At 43.4% G+C, this 22,500-nt stretch overlaps 1 protein-coding gene across 1 annotated transcript in view; it reads left to right on the forward strand.

Annotated features, from left to right (window-relative positions):
- adgrv1 (adhesion G protein-coupled receptor V1) overlaps positions 1-22,500 on the forward strand; it is a gene marked incomplete at its 5' end in the record, with an annotated part of 261,294 nt that overhangs the window by 185,096 nt on the left and 53,698 nt on the right. The window contains 1 exon segment of the mRNA XM_084055548.1: positions 6,740-6,897. Within this exon segment, the coding sequence (XP_083911674.1) occupies positions 6,740-6,897 (158 nt within the window).

The following is a 22,500-nucleotide window of genomic DNA, read 5'->3' on the forward strand; positions in this document are numbered from 1 at the left end:
ACATTTTGATTATTATTACTATGGATACTTAGGCTATTTGAAAATAGACAATCTACAACCTCACAACGCATCGCGTTGTGAGGTTGTAGATCAGCTATTTTCAAAGCATTTTTATACATTTTTGAAACTTGTGAAATGGGACATTCTGCATAATGAGTACTTTTACTTTCAGTACTTTTAATGCGAATACTTTTGTACTTTTACTTAAGTACATTTTTACTTAAACTTAAGTAACAGAGTATTTATACAGTGCAGTATTGATACTTTTATACTTACTACTGGGTGTAATGTTTTCTCAAGTCCCGCTTTGGGACTCCCTGAGGTTTTGGCGTATCCTTTGACGACCTGGGATCCTTTCCTTCGCCTCCTCTCCTCAAGGCCACGGCGGGACAAATAGTAATACCCACATTACCACATGTTTACCCTCGCCCAGGCCCGAGACCACATGATGCAACCCTTTATTTGACATACCAAGCATTTTATTTTGGCTAACACACACACACACACACACACACACACACACACACACACACACACACACACACACACACACACACACACACACACACACACACTACATCTCAGAGGCAAATATTGTACTTTTACTCCACAACGATTATTTGACAGCTTTATAGTTACTAGTTACTGTACTTTGTAATTTTAGAATATTATCACAAAGCATACATTAACCACTTCAGTCCTATACATATTTCTGCCATTTGAAAATCGTCTATTTTCAAATGATTTGTACACATTTTGAACTTGTGAAATGGGCATTCTGCACAATGAGTACTTTTACTTTAGGTACTTTAAGTATATTTTGATTCCAATACTTGTGTACTTTTACTCAAGTACATTTTTATTACCAGACTTTTTTTACTTGTACAGAGTATTTCTACATTGCAGTATTGATACTTTTACTGAAGTACAAAATGTGAGTACTTTCCACCACTGGTGACAAGAAAGGTGTCTAACCCTAGGTTCCAGGGCTCAATGAATGTGACTGAATCAGTAAAATGACCATCAGTTAATTATTTATCACCAAATTCAACATGGCGTACCAGTTGATGTCCTTAGCTGGGAGGGAATATGTAAAAACAAATTAAAGAAATCTTAAATATTGTGGATTTGGCAATGTTTACCCTCGCCCCAAGCCGAGACCACATGATGCAATTCTTTATTTGACATACCGCACATTTTATTTTGGCTAGCACACAGCAATTATTCCGGGATGTGAATCAATGGCACCGGGTTCATGTCCGCATAGGCAGTGTGTTGGTGTGTGCCAAACCCAGCTTGTGAAAAAGGATACGCGGTCACATGAGTTGTTTGTGATAGTAGTGTGTTTGGCTGAAACAGAGATTGTGTGAGGATGTTGATTTTCCCACACACAACACACACACACACACACACACACACACACACACACACACACACACACACACACACACACACACACACACACACACACTCAAACACCGCTCATTCAGTTTTGTCTAATGATGGACCTGGAGGAAACAAATGATGGGAATGAGAATGATGGGAATTTAATGGAACAACAGCATGGTATTTCAAAGTGTTTTGCTCAAAACATTAGGCTAAACATTGACAAATGATGACATTAAGACGCACAGAGCATTAAAAGGCAACGGAAGGAAACACAAGAAAAGGATATTCGAATACAATTTAAACGGAAAAAGACAATAAGAAAAGGTAAAAAAAAACAGGAAGTACAGAAGTGCAGAAAACATTTAGAGACAGTCTGACAGACTAAAAAGACAGAGACAGAGAGACACAATCATAGTATAGAAATATAAGGCTGTCTGCAAGTCATTCATTCATTCACCACTCCCTATTATTCAAAGGGATGTTGAACTGATAGTAACATTACTGATTCAGTCACATTCCTTGAGCCCTGAAACCGAGGTTTAGACACAAAAAACACCTTTCTAGGTTGAGTAATGAATGAGATTTTAAGCTCCCAGCAGCCATCGCGGACGCCAGCTTGAAAATTATGCCTTTCAAAAAGCTTGATTTTCTTAAATGTTTGGTATGATATTCAGCATGCCCAATAGTAACGGAATCTTTTCTATCAATTATTTGGGGTTTTTCAACCATATACTGACCTATCTAATATTGGAGTTATTGCAAACCGACCACTAGGGGGTTTGCCCAAGTCGTTAGCGATGTTTTTTGAAAACCATGTGCCCATACCAAGTGCACAATCTTCATGATTTTTGACGGATTCCCTCCCAGCTATAGTGAGTGATGTCAGACACAGCCACATAGGCACACTCTGAGTCATGCCAATAATAAAGCGCCTTTGAATTGAGTCATCGTTGAATTGGAAGTAACGTTGCACAACGAATAAATCAAAAGTTACGAAACAGGCCTGTCATTTGGCACAGATGTATCATTGCGACTGTCAAGCGTCAAGAGTGGCATTTAAAATGTTCCACGAATTCTCTCACGCGGTCCTCTTACCTTTTAGATATCTTTAGGGTCTGGAGCTCCTGGAACTAGTCCTATACAGAGCAGTGGTGGAAAACGTACTCAAATGTTTTACTTAAGTAAAAGTATCAATACTGCAATGTAGAAATACTCCGTTACAAGTAAAAGGCCAGAATTCAAAATGTAGTTGAGTAAAAGTACAAAGGTATTGGCATCAAAATGTACTTAAAGTACCAAAAGTAAAAGTACTAAAATGTTTGAAGATAGCAGATCTACAAGCTTACAACGCGTCGCGATGCGACGCGTTGTAAGCTTTTAGATCGGCTATTTTCAAATAGCCTATGTATAAAAGCCTAGGTATAAAATAGAGTTAAAGTGGTTAATGTATGTTTTGTAATGTAATAATTTGTATCTGCAAAGTAGCTAGTAACTAAAGTTTTCAAATAAATGTAGTGGAGTAAAAGTACAATATTTGGATCCAAGATGTAGCGGAGTAGAAGTAAAAGTATTGGAAATTGGAAATACTCAAGTAAAGTACAAATACCTCAACATTGTACTTAAGTACAGTACTTAAGTAGATGTACTTAGATACTTTCCACCACTGATACAGAGCACCACCGTCCACCCACGCACACACACACACACACACACACACACACACACACACACACACACACACACACACGCTAGGATCAGTAGTGTAGGGATAGCCCTCATAGAGAACATAGTGTATTTATTTATATACAGTAGTACAGTATGTGTTTTAGGTCAGAGGATGGCACACACACTCTTGGTATTTGGCACTGGAAATGCCGCATGTGCGTGCGTGTGTGTGTGTGTGTGTGTGTGTGCGCGCGTGTGTGTGTGCGTGCGTGCCCATGGATGCACGTACTGTAGACTGGTATTTTGCCTCTGGGTCATGTTACAAGGCAAGGCAAGTGCACTTGTATTATACAGTAGCAAAATTCAACAACGAGGCAATTCAAAGTGCTTTGCCTAAAATATGAAACATTAACACATTAAGACACAGAGCAAATATGAATTGAAAATATATGACTGTATCTATTATTACAATTGGCAAAGGTGGGTCCGCGACCCCCTGGATTTTTCTTTTTTTCTTTTCTTTTTTTTTATCCCATGATTTTGTAACCCCAAAATAAGCGAGCCCTCACTAGAGCCCCGTGCCCGTAGGGCGCCCGGACCTCTAGTAGATTACAATTTGAAAGACCCAGAAAACAAAACAAGACTCCAATGAACTCTCAACCACAAACCCACAAACCTTTTCATGTCAAGGACGCCCAAATGTATGTGTTTGGCCGTGGACCCCCATCTGAAAATATTTTGTGCCAGGTTGTTTGGCAGAAAAGATTCAAGTGACACTATATGGTTGGTCAAAGTACAGCATAGCATACATAGGCCTTAAGTGGTTGAGAACATGAGAACATGCACGCCCATATCCACTTACACATGTTTGGCGCAGGGAACATACTGTATCCACACAGCCTCGGACAAACACACACACACACACACACACACACACACACACACACACACACACACACACACACACACACACACACACACACACACACACACACACACACACATCTACAGTATGCATATAATCTACATGCCCACAGCGTGTCGCAGTGCAATGCTTTGTGGGCTTGTACTGTAGTGTAGATCGACTATTTTCGGTGCACGACACGACACCGGCACTCAGGCATAACGCCAGCTCTGACCTCCTAAACTTATGTGTGTAATCCTAATCCTAACCCCCTAACCTAAATCTTTTACGTCTGAATCTCGTACCACCCAAATTTAGAACCAACATGGGAACGTTCTCCTTCTACTACTGTGCCACCACAACGTGCAATGCCCTGACACCAGAGCCATATAAGGACAGTTGCGTGAACTCCGTTCACTTCATCGGGCCAGTCTTCTACAGAGCCTTCCTATTGGTGAATAGTGACAAAGCCCTGAACCGGACGTTTGCGGAATGCACTTGAATCTATGAGTGTTGTGTCACTATTTCGAGTTTACATGAACCACGTGACCGGCGCTGTTTCTGCCCCCTAGTTGACGTAACTCTCCAAATGGAAGGCTCCGCCTGACACAAAGAAATAAAAAAAAATCTTGTGAGAACTTAGAAAAATGCCCTCACACAATGTCTAATTCTCAAATTTGACTATTTGTGGGGACATTTGGTCGTCATAAGTATAGTAACAAAGGCGCGCTCGCACACACACACACACACACACACACACATACACACACACACACACACACACACACACGCACACACACATTTGAAATATTTATTTATGTCCACATAAACAGAAGTTCACGAGTGCCTTTTACAAAGGACATAAACACTGCAAGTGCAAGTGCAGTCAGACAATAGGAAAACAGCCAGTTACGATGTTCCTAAACGGCAGAACATTGTTACGTACAATACAGTTGACATACTTGTCAGACACAAGCAGACATAAATCATGGATAACAACGGAAACGTCCTCCAAATTGAGCGGCTTCCTATAATAGCTGATAATGAGCAGTGCCTCGCTAACTGCTTGGCCCTCCACAGACAGACACACACACACACACACACACACACACACACACACACACACACCCCTCAGTGCACAGTATTTATCTACAGTACGTATTAACCCGCCCGACTCTCTTTGTCCCACGAGCCAGCATAGCAGCAGTTCTTGCTTTTCCAAAGTTCCTGGCAGCCGGCCCTGGGGGGACAGTTTAAAACGTAACACTCAGCAGACGTATAGTCACATAACCGCTCCACACAAATCACACACAGACACACACACACCCATGAGGCTCTGTGTTTGTTTGTCCTGTTGTTCTCGGGGAAAGGAAGGAAAAACCTTTTTAAGCGCCTTTGGGGCTCTTAGATTGACCCCTCACGCCCACCACTCCCCCCCTCCCCCCCATGCTGACCTTGTTTTTTTAGCAGACTTATAAGAGCATGTTTTCCTCTCCACATGAAACGGGGAAATGCAGTGAAAAGTGAAAAGCAGGTCGAGAGGCTTTCAGGAAGGCTCATGGGTATCAGCTAGCATGATCCTGTTATTGAAAGTTGAGGCAACGAGGTCTTAGCCGGAATACAGACTTAAAAAGACCTGTAATACGTTCTCTGAATCCCTCCCCGGTTGCGCACACGCACTCTCTCTCACACAGACAGACACACACACACACACACACACACACACACACACACACACACACACACACACACACACACACACTCATACGGCTTAACTTTTGGGGCCGGACGGGAACAACAGGCTTACGTCATTCGTTTTTTGTTGAAACAACTTTATCCTCCTGTTTCTCAACCCTTCTTTTCTCCTCTCAACCGCAATCTCCTCTCTACTGTTTTCTTTTACGGTTACTGTTGTTAAGGCCTCTTGCTTCATCTCTACACTGGAGGGAGACAAGAAAGAGGGTGAGAGAGAGAGCGAGAGAAAGAGAGAGAGAGACAGACAGACAGACTGAGTGCAGAGAGAGACAGACAGACAGACAGACAGACAGACAGACAGAGAGTGTAGAGAGAGAGAGAGAGAGAGAGAGAGAGAGAGAGAGAGAGTGGATGATCTTCTACCTCAGATAGATATATGTTTAATTGATCCTGGGGGAAATTCCAGATTCCTTATCACAATATGATGTCATGCATAAAAACCTGTGTAATGTAATTCTCAGAAGAGCAATGCAGCATAGATTGATTTTCGTCACAAAGTTTGGTCTTAAATTGTACGTGGCATAACAAATGTCTTGACCTGAACTTCCTCATACTGTATACTAGTTTTAAAATTCTGCTCAAACCCCCCAACAAAAAGAAATTTCAACTGCCCCTAGCGGCCGAACGGTAAGGCTGACGGAAATGGCAGTGGATGCGTTAGATGCAGCTTAAAGTGAACTTTACTCAGGTAGTACGTTGCCGTCCGACCTTCCTAGCCTGTGTTATAAAAGAAAAAATGCCGAAAATGTCCAAAACTCAAAACTGCAAAAGTGGCCGTTTTGAAGATGTTTTGGCCATTATCTCTGGAACGGAAGGTCCAATCTGCTCAGTTCAAAGCTTGTTGAACTTTTTTGGGTTTGTCAGGTTTTCGTGCCTAAAGTTATGGTACTTGTTCGGGCCCTGTTCGGGCCGGCCCAGTCTATGGCCCAGTTGGGGCCTGTTGGCCTGTTGAGAACTCTACTGTATACCCAGATACCCTAGAACCGACTGACCGGCATTGTTGTTCTGTTCTGTTGTGTCCTACAGGTGCTTCATCCCCAACATCTATGCAGCTCTGTGCACGGCCGTGCTGGTCCCTCTCATCTGCCTGGTGGGGGTCCTGGTGGTCTTCATACACGCGTACCAGGTCACCCAGCAGTGGAAGTGTTACGATGACATTTACCGCGGGCGCGCCAACAGCACAGGTAACGTCCCACACACACACCTCACCATAAAGGCCGTTTCAGACGGGGAGCGATTGACACGCCTTAGTAATCATTTTCAATGAGAGGCGGGCGATTATTCGGGACACGCGCTGGTGCAACATATTCACAGCACCTGAGCTGATCTAGAGCCCTATAAAAGCAACTTGTTTGTCTGTGATCCACTCATATAACACTGACAAAGGTCCCAGGACCGTTTTTTTTGCCAAAATTATTCACCCATCACTATGAGCACAGAGCACTTTATGAGCATAAAAAATAAAATAAATACTCTTTTCTTAAGTCTTTGTCTAAGGAGCTTTCCTTAATATTTAGTGCAGTTAACCCTGAAAAAAGGACAAAGAAGGGCGCACAGTTTTCCCTGTTCTTTAGTAACATATTCACAACCATATGCCTCCCAGAGAACAATAGAAAGGTTGCATAGAGCTTAATGTATTCATATAGAGCTGAAAATACTGTAACCCACAGAGCAGCTTTCACATTGCAGAGAATGACAGACACATTACAATGTAATGGTGGGACTGTCCCCACCACACACTCCCTGTCATTTAGCATGGGGGTGGGTGGGCTGTGTTTTGGACTGTCTTTGTGTGTGTGTGTGTGTGTGTGTGTGTGTGTGTGTGTGTGTGTGTGTGTGTGTGTGTGTGTGTGTGTGTGTGTGTGTGTGTGTGTGTGTGTGTGGCCTGTATAGCAGTTGTTTACACCACACAGCTAATCCTCCACACAGTGGCCCACGGCTGCCAGGCTATTTTTACCTTAGCCTAGCGGAACTCTCTCCAAAAACCTCTCCGTCACTCCAGTCCTGACCTGCTCCACAATGCGCTGGATCTAATTATGCAACCCATCTGATTCTGATCACACACACACACACACACACACACACACACACACACACACACACACACACACACACACACACACACACACACACACACACACACACACACACACGCAGCATTGTTTACACAAATCTGACACAATTTTGGACAGTATGCTGTGAAAGTCACAGAGAGCAGCACATACCGTATTTATTGCTCCTGTTCAGTTCACCCTCTCACCATTCTGTACAGCTGTGGTTCTCAAAGTGGGGTCCTCGAGGGGGGTTCCAGGGGGCCCCTAGCAAAAGTATAGTTGGTATAGCCGTCACAATCATTTTTAACCACTTCATCCATTTATATGTTGGCTATTCAAAAATAGCAGATCTACAAGCTCATAGTGTGTGACTTTGTGCAGCGCTGCGAGCTTGTACATCTTTGAAAAAATCTGAAAAATGTTTGGAACATTTTGAAAAGTTTTGAATTTTGTTTAACACAAATCTTTTCTTCTGGGAGGTTCCAGAGGAGAAGGCTAGTAAAAAATAGCAGATATACAAGCTCATGCCACGCTATGAGCTTGTATATACTCGGAGCTTGTAGCTATTTTTTGTAAAATCATGAAAAGTTGTGCTTATCTTGGAATATATATTTTTAAAGCATTTTTTTTTTACTCAAATCTTTGCTTCTGGGGGTCCCTGGAACAAAATATTCTGAGAAGGGGGTCCCTGGCCAAATACATTAGTATATCAATTTGAGGGTCCTTGACATGAACCACTGCTGTCCAGTTCTCCCTCTTATACCATTCTGTCCGGTTCACCCTCTCACCCCCAGGCCCACCCACGTAGTAGAGTATTCCCGGGGCCACACTGCTCTGGTCCATCCAGTGTCATGGGTGGGCCGTTAATCCATGGCCATTGGTGGGAATCCTTTGGGCTTAGATTGGTGCTGCGATGTCAAGGCCCTCCAATGACAAAGCAAAGCCTGCATTAGTGCCAGTCCCGTGACTGGCAGCGCCATGGGCCACAGTGTGTGCCCACAGGCAGCCGCTGTGTGTGGGCCACCACCACTGTACTCACTGTGTGTGTGTGTGTGTGTGTGTGTGTGTGTGTGTGTGTGTGTGTGTGTGTGTGTGTGTGTGTGTGTGTGTGTGTGTGTGTGTGTGTGTGTGTGTGTGTGTGTGTGTGTGTGTGTGTGTGTGTGTGTGTGTGCGTGCGTGCGTGCGTGCGTGCGTGCGTGCGTGCGAGCGAGCGAGCGAGCGAGCGCGCGCATTAAAGTTCTCAGTCGCCACGACTGATTTCATTGTCATTTGGATTCCATAGAAGCTAGCCTGGAAGCATGTTGTGCAGCGAAAATAGCCTATCTACAAGCTCTCAGCTTGTAGATAGGCTATTTAAAGTGGTCAAAGTAGCAATATGTTCAGAAGCTTAAATATGTTTATTTTAACTAGAGTTGAATTGAATACTCAAGCATTTTTACCGTGCGATTGTGTCTGTTTTTCTGGCTGTTCTTCAGCTACCTGACACCACCTTGCTGGGCTGTGCAAGCCTGCAAAACACACACTCACGCACACACACGCGCACACACAGAGGTTTTGAAGTGTAGACGAGGTCACTGTGGTTTGGGGTTGTTGTCAGATTAAGTCCTGACCACAAAACTGTCCCCAGTGTACTGTATACTTCCTCATTGATTTAACATAAAGAGAAAAGCTGTTATTTATACTTCCTTGAACAGCAGCACTCCTCGCCAGAAGGAATTGATTTTTTTCACTTAAGAAAAAGTTGAAAAGGTGTTATTTTCGGCAAGCGATACAGTCGCATAATGTAGTGATTCTCAAACTTTTTCATGTCAAGGTACCCCCAAATTGATTTATATTTGGCCGCAGCCCCCCCCCCCCCCCCCCCCATCTGAAAATGTTTTGTGCCAGGGACCCCCAGAAGAGAATATTTGTGTTAAAAAATTATAAAAAAATAATATATATATATATATAATATATGTACAATTTGGTATATTGTACATATTGGCACATATTGGTTTCGAGATATGGCTTATTGAGTGATGTCTTGCAGAGATACAGTGAGCTGAATAAACAGGCCTGAAAGGTTCACTTCTGTGATCTGTGAGATTTTAACACTTATCCCTGAATGCATTGCTGAAAGGTTCAGGATTCACCGCCGTTTTACCCGGAAGTCACACATAAGAGGACATCAATGCCTCAATTGTAAATTGTAAATTGAGGTCATGTGTTTGGGGGCGGTGGTCGTTGATCTGCCGAGCACATTGTTCTGCAGCTTCCCAATGTGTTGAAGAACCAGAGCATGAAGAGTTAATCACACACAAAAAAAAGAAACTCGTAGCGCTGTCGCCTCACAGCTAGAAGGTCCTGGGTTCTGGGTTATACTGCCTCCCCCTGGTCAGCCAGGGCCTGATGGAGGGGAAAGGAACAGGTTGGAATAACGTGTTCCTTCCACGCGCTACGTCCTATCGGGGAAACTCCCCCCCTGTCAGGTGATAAGAAGCGGCCTGCTCACTCCTCATGCATTGAAGGAAGCATGAGCTCAGTTCTGGGCTCTCCCTAGGCTGGCAGAGGGAGAGTAGCGCCCAGGATAGCGCCCAGGATTACAAGCTTAGACTGGGTGAAAAAATGGGTTACAAAATTGTGGGATAAAAAAAAAAGAAACTGCAAATGGCAGAGAAAATTTGTTGATCGGCTATTTTTGTTAACGTGCGATCAAGAATAATTTCCGTGGTCGTGTAACGTGGGTTTATGTTGGCCTCAGATCGAGGAACAGCAGGTGAGTGCGTGTTCACGCTGTATGAGTCACTCTCCTACAGGAGAGGGAACATCTGAGCGCTCTAATTAGCTTCTCGTTAAGGCTTTGTGGTGTTGCTTTTGAGTTGTTTTCACACACTCCCTCTTTCAAAAAACCCTTTCACCCTCGTGTTTCTTTCTTCCTTCTGTTTTGCATCTCTCGAGCCTTAGATTTGTTTTCCCTTTGATTTTCTGCATCACATCTATAATCAACTGATTATGCAGACGTAGGTGTCCTTCCACTTAAATAGGATTAGGCGTCTAGCCAACAATGATGAGAAAGCGACAACTTTCTACATCATTTCAGCCTTAAGCCCTAGAAACAATTTCAAAGAAACACGACCAGAAATGAAACAAGTGCTGGACATGACCAGAACTATGTGGAAGATGGTCGCAGGGGTCTGCTTGCACCTGTCACACACCGGACTCAAACCTGGAAATGTTCTTGCAAGTTTGACGTTCAAAAGATGCAGCCTTGGTAGTACTTTAAACTGTATCATCCTTTGTCCGACTGAGGAGCCCCTAGATCATCTTCCCAATGTGTTCTAATATGTGATGTAGAGCAGTGGTTCTCAAACTTTTTCATGCCAGGGACCCCCAAATTGACACTTATTAGCTCGCGGACCCCCATTTGAAAAGATATACCAGGGACTCCCATAAGAGAAGATTTTTTACGGCTCTAGCATTGATTCTCAACCATTTTAATTTCAAGGACCCCCAGTTTGACATTTATTAGCCTACGGACCCCCATTTAATGGCATTTATATCTCTGGGACCCCAATTCATATTGTAAAATCAATGTTAATTTAACTGAGAGTCATTTGGTTCCATTTGTACACTCTCAGAGTTACAGACCCATAAGGGTCCATTTGGTTCCTATCCATCATTTAGCTGGGGACCCCCTGGAACCCCCTCAAGTACCCCTGGGGGTCCCCGGACCCCACTTTGAGAACCAATGATGTAGAGGGATGTACTGTCGGTTCTTCTCCTCTCCCTTTCTTCTTTACCTGCGTCCGTCCGTCTATTGGTAATCAGAGCATAGTTCATACTGTACATAGGTGTATGTGAGCACTGCACAGTGTGTGTGTGTATACATATCTATTTGCATGTATAGATTTGTATGCACCTGTATGGGTGCATATTATGCTTGTGTGTGCAGTCTTAATATGCAAAGTGTGCCAGTGTGCGTGTGGTGTGTAATGTTGAGGGAAGTGAGACACGCATATGCACACGCAGTAGAGGCACAACGACCGCTTGGGAAATGAAAGATAGCGGAGTGTCCCACTGAGTCTCCTATTGACCAATGACCTGGTCATCTAATTATTGGCTCAGGAAAGCGTAAAGAAATATATACCTCTCCATGATTTCAAGGCTTCATGGGGTGTGTAATTGATAGAAAATAACTAACTATTCCTCTAAGGTGCTATAGAAATGCACTGTTCAACATTCTCGCACACACACACACACACACACACACACACACACACACACACCCGCACACCCGCACACGCGCACGCGCACGCGCACGCGCACGCACGCACGCACGCACGCACGCACGCACGCACGCACGCACGCACACACACACACACACACACACACACACACACACACACACACACACACACACACACACACACACACACACACACACACACACACACACACACACCTGTAGCACTAACAACATTGGCAGCTGTCTAAAGGAACAGTGTATAATAAGCGAACTCTCTGCCTTGCAACAGTAAACAGGCTTTTCCACAATTAGGATGTTTCCTGGAACACTCACAACTTTCTAATATCCCTCAATTACTGCAGCCATATGGAGGCATAAATACATAAAAAACACATCACTGCTCACACCGACCGACACCCATCTGATACATACTGCTTTCATTTAGTTGTTGTCGGCCAGAAACCTCTTATCTCCATATTTTAACTTTTTGTGTTTTTTCGTAAATTAACCTACTTGATCATACTACAGCGTCACACAAAAGTATCAAAAGTAGCAGATCTACAAGCTCGAAACGTGGCACGAAGCGACGTGTTTCGAGCTTGTAGATCTGCTACTTTTGCTGTTTTTTAATTTGAATCCTGTAAAGTTAGAATTTTGGACATATGAGGTTTACACCCACACAGTAACGATTTACTTTAAAATGTTACTTTTAATACTAACAGCCAGGGGTGCAACAGTTATTCCAGTGTTTCTCAAACTTTTCCAATTAAAGGACCCCCAAATTGATATGTATTTGGCAGCGGGCCCCTATCTGAAAAGCTTTTGTGCCAGGGATCCCGAGTAAAGAAGATGCATATTAAAAAAGCAAGATTATTCAAAATTGTCCAAATATTTGCGATGAAATGATGATGAAATGTAAATGTTCAAAAATAGCAGATGTACAAGCTTGCAGCGCAGCACTAAATGTGAGCTTGTAGATCTGCTACTTTTCTGCTATTCTTTTGCTGGGGATCACCTCACGTTTTCAGTAAATCAAAGAAACTATAGACAGAATAATCGCTAAGAAGATCATTGATATTTGCAGCCTTATTATGCTGGTTTTCTTTATAAAACTATAACATCTAAACAACACAAGATAAAAGTCTCCACTGAAACCGAAAGATACTGCATGCATAATGAATCCCTGCCAGCTTTACTGTATACACTATACAGCATGTTCCCTGCAGTACAAAGTACAACACTATGATACTATAATAATAATAAAGAAACCTCTTATCATCATAACAAAATACATGAATAAACACTGCAGTGTGTGGACTTAGTGTTGTGTAGAGGTTAGAGGAGGTTATGGCCCCGTATTTTGAAAGCTACGCCTCATTAGAAAACAGCAATTATTATGACACTAGACGTGCCTTCACGGAACGCTGCACGTCACCTTTACCCTAGTCTCTAGATCTCTAGATCTACCTTTACCCTAGTCTCTAGATCTTTACATCTACTTTGAATGATACACTGTGATGGAAGAAGCGCTCCCATTTTGTTTTTACTTAAGTAAAAGTATCAGTACCACAATGAATTAAAGGTCAACTGTGTAACTTTAAGCCACATTTGTATATATACAGTATGTATGTAAATATTTTAGCCGTCATGTCCCTCTTATCAGCCACTATATTATTGTGTGTTTCCATAGAGTAAAAAATAATAGAGAGGGCACCGGAAATCCCCGCCCATCCACTTGCATTGAGTTGCTCACCCAGCGCATGCTCCTAAATCCCCATTCTTCTGGGTTGGGAATTGTGACGGGTGGGGCCTGTTTGGGGACACGTTTTACGTGACACGTTTTGCGTCACCTCCATGCTTAACCCCGTGCGCGACCCCGCGCGGAAGCTCGCGAGTCGAGCCCATTGGTCGAAACCGTTTTCGCTCGTTCGTGACAGTGGTCCCAGGCCGTTTTAAGCTGCAGTACCTATGACTGGCCAGCATGTCCAATGCTGGCTTCAATGCAACCTCTGGGTTCTGGGGGGCTTGTGTGTTTCCCTGCAGAAAGACACATCCCTCTGGCTGTATTTTGTCTTTCTTCCACTGTTTATGTTGACGTTCATCAGGGCAGAGGGACGCCTATATCTGTTGGGGGCCATTCATTGATTAATTGGGTTAATATTGTGAGCTGAGTTGAATGATTGGGCCATACAAGTGTCAAACTCCTTCTGTGTGCTCTCCTTCTGTGTGCTATCTCTAATCAATTAATGCATCAAAGACAGCGACCCTGTTTGATGTCCTTCAGAGAGGGGTTTGTTTGTACACAACACAGACCAGAAATCTTGCATAGTCGAGCTTTAAAGTAAAATAAATTGCTTTAAACCCGTGCAAACCTTTAAAAAACGCCTTCATCATCCTCTGACATCCAAAAATACACTTCTTCTGACACATAGTGTCTCATCCTCAAATACTGCCAAAGGGAATAGTTGTTAAAACCATCCCATGTACAGGTGTACTGGCACACGGGGCCGCTTTGGCCGTTTCAAGGCTATTGATAGCAAAGGGCCACAACGAAACAACAACACACCTGATCAATCAAACATACCGATCGGGTGTCCAAAATAAAGGCCATTGCACTGCATGTGTTCAACAGGTTCACACGTATACGCTCATCATCAGTTCACCAACCAACCACACAGCAGGATCCTGCACTCAAACGAACCCCCGTCGTCCGTCTAATCGCGTGTTTATTCTTTTATTTCCCCATTCCTGGCCTGGTGTTCAAAGTGCAGCTAAGCTTAGGGAACAAGAACAAGGCCATAAAAAGAAACAATAACAGTGGTTCACTGTGTGTGCTGCTCTCTGCCTTGTTGACTATTAGAGGTACAGAACACTCTCCACACCACTCTATCAAAAGGACATCACGTCTGGCAAACACGCGCACACACACACACACACACACACACACACACACACACACCTTGCAGGTTCAATGAGGCCTGAGATAAGGGCTTTTTAACTGATGTGCTTTTGGATCACATTCAGGTCCTGCAGGGTACACTGGGAAACCCACACGGCCGTGACAGCCAAATGAAGCGGGTCGATGCCGGGTAGAAACCTCTTATCTCCATATTTTAAACTTGTTGTGTTTTTTTTTCTTAACCCATTTAAACCGGAAAAGCATCTGTGTCATTTTAGATTTTAGCTAATTATATACGGTGCGTTCGGAAATTGCGCACCGGAGCGCACTCGCCTATTGGTTTGTATTGGCCAGTGCGCTCAGTGCTAAATTTCCGCACCCATAATAGCAACATACAGTACGTTTTTCAGAAAACTTTTAGGGTCTAGAATAGTGGTCTAGAACAGTGGCTCCCAAAAATAGCAGATATGCAAGCTCACATCTGCAATTTTTTAAAAGTATTTTTTGAAAAAAAAAAGATTGTTTTAACACAAATCTTCTCTTCTGGGAGGGTCCATGGCTCAAAATTGGGGGTCTGAGGCCAAATACATATAATTTTGCAGGTCCTTGGCACAAAACACTACTGATTTAGAAGGAATTTGTAGAATTGGCCTCAGGTCTTAAAGGGTTAAATTAACACCGTACTTGATCATACTACAGCATCACACAAAAGTAGCAGATCTACAAGCTCGAAACGCGTCGCGGTTTCGACCTTGTAGATCTGCTACTTTTGCTGTTTTTTAAATTTGAATCCTGAAAGGTAAACCGTTTTGGACATATGAGGTTTCCACCCGACAGAGAGGACAGACTGTCATCTGTCAACGGTGTTCTGCAAAGCCATGCAAACCTGCAGAACGCAGAGTGCAGCGATGCTAATTGCACTCAAACACACACACACACACACACACACACACACACACACACACACACACACACACACACACACACACACACACACACACACACACACACACACACACCTTTTTATTGACGTCAGAAGCCCTGCTATATCTCGCACAGCAATGCAAGTTTTACATGCGGGCCAGAAACAGGCATATGTGAACCGGCACTGCACTGTGTGGCCTGTTGTTCTGCTTATCTCAGCAGCTGCGTGGTCACGGCTGTGAAAGTGAAAATGTTTGACCACCTGACCATGCAGCAGGACGCCATGGTCGCTGATGATATCAGCCATCATGCCCGGCCCGGCCCCGGCGCCCTTTTTTCTGCTGTGACCGGTTGGCATGCCGTGCATTGGACGGTTGAATTCCCACCAGATCCAGGAGCTGGATAAACGCATGCAGAGATATGATATGTACCTGACAGAGAGTACTATCTACAAGTCAATGAGACAGCAAATCATCACAACACATAGTTCAGGCAGAAAAACCTTGTATCTACCGTGTATGTTTTTAATCTTTTATGAATTAATGCCCTATATTTAGGGGTCTTCCGCGTTTTTCAGGCCAAGGACCGCTTAGCTGAGATTAAACAGTCGCAGATTAAACTTTTTCATAGATTTCAGAGATAGCTGTTTGCAGCACTTATCATCAGGCGTTGTGTCAATTAATGTTTTTTTGTTTGACTGTTTTGTTTATATACATTATCTTTTCTATTAGCTAATATGTTGGATTCATGTTAGTGCATATTTTCAGACATGTACACCGCCGATAGTCGATACTTAGTAAACTTGAAAATAGTTGTGAGCCCGTTGTGAGAAGATCAACTATTTATACACAATATATATTTGTGGAACCGAGTCAAACTACAGTAAATGTAATACCTCAACTCCTACAATTCCAAGTGTTTGTCAGGGTGGGGGGTCCCCAGTTCAAATATGATCCTTTTGGGGGTCGTGGCCTGAGAAGGTTGAGAATTCCCTGATCTAAAGCGAGAAGCATCAGTAGTCGCTCTGTGTGTGAACACAGTGAGTGAGGGATATAGTCCTGCATGTTGTTCCTCCCTGTGTTCTGCCTGGTTGGCTGTATATATGTGGGTCTGTTGTTGAAGGGACAACAAGCCTTGATAAACTGCAGATAAGAGCAGTAGGAACAACAAGCATAAAGCACTGCCTCTTGTTCTATTCTTTGAGAACAGTAAAAACCATAACAACGGCCCTCCCGGTATAACTCAGCTCGCATTGCTTTTTTTTACTTCCTCTTAGACTCTGGATGCTCTGAGAGAAAGTCAATACTCTGATATACAGCCCTGTGAAACGCCTTCGAACTCTGCCAAAATAATGTTTTGCCAACAAGAGAGGAAAAAAAGGGACTGGAACGTGCGTGTGTGCGTGTGTGTGCAGCGGTGGAAGAAGTACTCACATTTTTTACTTGAGTAAAAGTATCAATACCACCATGTACAAGTAAAAGTCTGGTATTCAAAAGTTGACTTGAGTAAAAGTACAAAATTACTGCCATCAGAATATACTTTAGAGTACCAAAAAGTATAAGTACTCATTATGCAGAATGTCCCATTTCGCAAGTTTCTAAATGTATAAAAATCTTTTAGAAAAGCCGATCAACAAGCTCACAACACGTCGCATTGTGACCTTTTAGATCGGCTATTTTCAAATATCCAAAGTATATAGGGCTGAGTTAGTTGCTAGTTAGTGTATGTTTTGTGATAATAATCTAAATCTACAAAGTAACTAGTAATTAACATTTTCAAATAATCGTAGTGGAGTAAAAGCATGTTTGCCTCTGAGATGTAGTGGAGTAGAAATACAAGTATTGAAAATTGGAAATACTCCAGTAAAGTAAAAAAATCCTCAACTTACTTCAGTAAACGTAGTTACTTTACACCACTGTGTGTGTGTGTGTGTGTGTGTGTGTGTGTGTGTGTGTGTGTGTGTGTGTGTGTGTGTGTGTGTGTGTGTGTGTGTGTGTGTGTGTGTGTGTGTGTGTGTGTGTGTGTGTGTGTGTGCGCGCGCGCGCGCGCGCGCTCACGTGTGTGTGCACGCAAGCATGCGTGTGTGTGTGTAAATGGTGGTTAGCACCAAGCTCAGGAGGTGTTATGACAGCTGTTGACCTCTCGGTGTGCTGTGTGTGTGTGTGTCAGCAGTGTGTAGTGTTTCTGTAGGCCTGTGTTCATCTGGGTTTATCTTCTCACACTGGGAACCAAGCGTCTAGCTGCTCAAACACCCAGCAGAGAGGAGAGACAACACTGGCTCCCTTGTGTCCGTCTGTGTGACTGGAACTATAGTTTGTTGGCCCCGCCAGACCAAAGGGTCCACCACCACCGTCTGGGAGGATGTCGTGGCTGTCGGGCGCAGAAACCTCTTATCTCCATATTCTAACTTTTTTGTGTTTTCGTGTAAATCAGGGGTCTTCAACAGGGGGTCCGGGACCCCTAGGGGGTCCTCAGAGTTACTACAGGGGGTCCGCCAAATCTTTGTGTGATATGATTTTTTTTTTTTTTACATTAACCACTTGAACCCTATAGCATCCCTTTTCTGAGGAGAACTTTAGCCAAAAATAGCCGATCTACAAGCTCACAACGCCTCGCGCTGCGAGGCGTTGTGAGCTTGTAGATCGGCTATTTTTGGCAAAGAGTTATGGGTGTAGAGGGGAAAAAGAGCAGCAAAAGTTTATCTGAAACACAATGTTATACAATATAGAGGGGGTCCCTGCTTCATCTCTGTCTCAGCTAGGGGGTCCATGGCCTGAAAATGTTGAAGACCTCTGGTGTAAATGAATGATACTTGATCATTACTACAGCATTACTACAGCGTACAAGTAAAAGTCTGGTATTCAAAAGTTGACTTGAGTAAAAGTACAACATTACTGGCATCAAAATATACTTTAGAGTGCCAAAAGTAAAAATACTCATTATGCCGAATGTCCCATTTTGCAAGTTTCCAAATGTATAAAATCCTTTGAAAATAGCAGATCTACAAGCTCACAACACGTCGCATTGTGACCTTGTAGATCGTCTATTTTCAAATGTCCAAAGTATATAGGGCTGAGGTAGTTGCTAGTTAATGTATGTTTTGTGATGATAATCTAAATCTACAAAGTAACTAGTAATTAACATTTTCAAACCCTAATCGTAGTGGAGTAAAAGTACAATATTTGCCTCTGAGATGTAGTGGTGTAGAAATAAAAGTATTGAAAATTGGAAATACTCCAGTAAAGTAAAAGAAAATCCTCAAAAGTGTACTTAAGTACAGTACTTGAGTAAATGTACTTAGTTACTTTACACCACTGTGTGTGTGTGTGTGTGTGTGTGTGTGTGTGTGTGTGTGTGTGTGTGTGTGTGTGTGTGTGTGTGTGTGTGTGTGTGTGTGTGTGTGTGTGTGTGTGTGTGTGTGTGTGTGTGTGTGTGTGTGTGTGTGTGTTTTTTTACTTTAGCCACTTGAACCCTAGCATCCCTTTTCTGAAGAGAACTTTAGCCAAAAACAGCAGATCTACAAGCTCACAGCGCCTCGCCTGTGAGAGTCTTGTGCATCTTGTGACAGTAACACAAACGCATCACAAGATGCTGTGTCAGCTCCAACAAACAGACAAATGTACATGTAATATCTAGCACAGGGGTCTTCAACGTTTTCAGCCCAAGGACCCCCTAGCTGAGAGAGAGATGAAGCAGGGACCCCCATATCGTATAAAATTGTGTTTCAGATTCAACTTTTTTTGTTTACTTGGTCTGCTCTTTTTTCTCTCTACACCTATACCTCTTTGCCAAAAATAGCCGATCTACAAGCTCACAGGCGAGGCGCTGTGAGCTTGTAGATCTGCTGTTTTTGGCTAAAGTTCTCTTCAGAAAAGGGATGCTAGGGTTCAAGTGGCTAAAGTAAAAAAAAAACATATCACACAAAGATTTGGCGGACCCCCTGTAGTAACTCTGAGGGGTCCCGGACCCCCTGTTGAAGACCCCTGATCTAGCACAGTATAGTTCTCAATTTTCTTTGTGTCAAGGACCCCTGCAAACTGATATATATTTGGCCGCGGACCCCATCGGAAAATGTTTGTGCCAGGGACCCCCCAGAAGAGAAATTGTTGCATGCACATTTTACGCACATTAAGGCGTGTGTGTGCGTGCGTGCGTGTGTGCAAAATGCGCACATTCTTTTTGGGGGCAAATGGATGGAAAGTTGCATCTGTAGTTTGTTCTTTTCCCAGCGGATGCAGAGCCATCAAGGCAGGCAGCCAGTGAACAAGCAGCCAGTCAAAAAACAGCCAGTCAAACAGGCAGCCAGACAGCCGTTCAACAGGGTTTGCTGTGGGAAGGACTGACTGAGTCTGCCCTGTATGATCCACAGACAGGAATGTGCTTACTCTGGGGGAAAAACACAACCAGGGATAGATGGAGGAGAGGCTCACAGATGTGTGTGTGTGTGTGTGTGTGTGTGTGTGTGTGTGTGTGTGTGTGTGTGTGTGTGTGTGTGTGTGTGTGTGTGTGTGTGTGTGTGTGTGTGTGTGTGTGTGTGTGTGTGTGTGTGTGTGTGTGTGTGTGTGTGTGTGTGTGCGTGCGCGCGTGCGTGCGTGCGTGCGTGTGCGCAGTGGTGGAAAAAGTGCTCAATTATTTTATTTTAGTAAAAGTATCGATACCGCAATATAGAAATGCTCTGTTACAAGTGTAAGTACGGAATTCAAAATGTACTTGAGTAAAAGTACAAAAGCATCAGCATCAAAATATGCTTAAAGTGCCAAAAGTAAAAGTACTCATTATTAAGAATGTCCAAGTTTTCAAATGTATAAAGTCCTTTGAAAATAGCAGATCGGCTATTTTCAAATAGCCAATGTACTGTATATAGGGCTGAAGTAGTTATTGTATGTTTTGTAATAATAATCTAAATCTACAAAGTAACTAGTAATTCACATTTTCTAATAATTGTAGTGGAGTAAAAGTACAATATTTGCCTCTGCGATGTAGTGGAGTAAAAGTCCTTTCCACCACTGTGTGTGTGCGTGCGTGCGTGCACGTGTAGCCTACATCTCTGTAACTGAAATGAAACACGTGAGTTTAGGAGGCTGTGACAGATTTATGAACGCAGAGCAAACAATCACCTGAGTGAGACGAGGACAGAATGTGTGAACGAATAAAAGACGAGACGCAAGACAAACACAGACGAGAAAGAGAGAACGCTTCAGGCTGAAAACCACATTATAGTTATTAGAGAGAGAGAGAGAGAGACGCACAAGGTATAAAGCAGGTGAATGAGCATATTATCGTCTCTGTCGGGTGGAAACCTCATATATCTAAAACTGTTACTTTTCAGGATTCAAATTCCAAAGTATCAAAAGTAGCAGATCTACAAGTTCAAAACGAGTCGCTGCGCGCCCGCGTTTCGAACTTGTAGATCTGCTACTTTTGATACTTTTGTGTGAAACTGTAGTATGATCAAGTAAGGGCGTTAACACATTGTGTGCCATAAACGGTCCGGACCGTTTTTGGCCCAATTTTATTTTTATACGTGGGGCCCACGTGGGGCGCTCTAACGAAACTTTGGGATCATCCAAGGAGTCTCTGAGAAGGAGAGGCCGGATGTGGATCCATGTAAAAAAATCCTTCCGGTCGGCCTCTCCAATGTTATCTCCTTGACTAAAAGCTTAATATCTCCATTTCTTTTTAACGTGGTTGAAGCGAGCCGTTTTCGATCGGCGATCACTCTGCAATGGAGGATCGCGTTAGAAATATTATTGTTCCAGGCGTTAGTCGGGACCCTCCGCCGTCTCGCACGCACGCTTTGTTTACATGCACTTCCGCGTCGGGGCTTCTACAGCACGAAACGTATCAACGTAAGTGGATGGAAGATTTGCAGGCACTGAACGTACAGTATTTTAATAAACCTCTGGCACACAATGTGTTAATTTACAGGAAAAAAAAACACAAGTTAAAATACAGAGATAAGAGGTTTCTGCCCGATAAGTGGGGGATCCATTGGAAGTCTCATTCAGAGAGAGAGAGAGAGAGAGAGTGGCATTGACAGGGTGGTGGAAGTGGCACCTATGTGAAGGTGGGCTCTGTTCAAACCTGGGCCCGTGCCCCTGTGTTTCCAGCATACTTGTGAAGTGGACAGATACAGGGTGGCCTAGTGGCCTACATATCACCCACCAGACAACTACGCACAGCGAGGGAATGGCAGGGCCGTGCCAGGACAGGGCAGGGACAGGGCAGACTAGGGCCGGGCGGGGCAGGGACAGGGCAGGGACAGGCCAGACTAGGGCGAGGGCCGGGCAGGGCAGGCCAGACCATGGCACCACTAGGGCAGTGCCTGCTGACAGATTCTGCTGTTGGCCTTTTAATCTGTGTCATTTTAATATTTCTTTGGATTTGCACAAAGTCGCACACATTTTCACGATTTTTCAAAAACAGCAGATCTACAAGCTCATAGCGCATTTGTTAAAGATTTTTGTTCCAGGGGACCCCCCCAGAAGCAAATATTTGAGTTACAAAATGTTCGCTTTAAAAATATATATATTCAAAGATTTTCCAAAAATGTAAAGATTTTTCAAAAATAGCAGATCTACAAGCTCATAGCTTGTTTATCTGTATATATATCTGTACTGTATATCTGAGCTTGTATATCTGCTATTTTTTTAATAGCCCAAAAAATCTAAAAATGACACAGATG

This window comes from Gymnoscopelus microlampas (assembly GCF_963454915.1).
Source record: "Gymnoscopelus microlampas genome assembly, chromosome: 4".
Classification (NCBI taxonomy): Eukaryota; Metazoa; Chordata; class Actinopteri; order Myctophiformes; family Myctophidae; genus Gymnoscopelus; species Gymnoscopelus microlampas.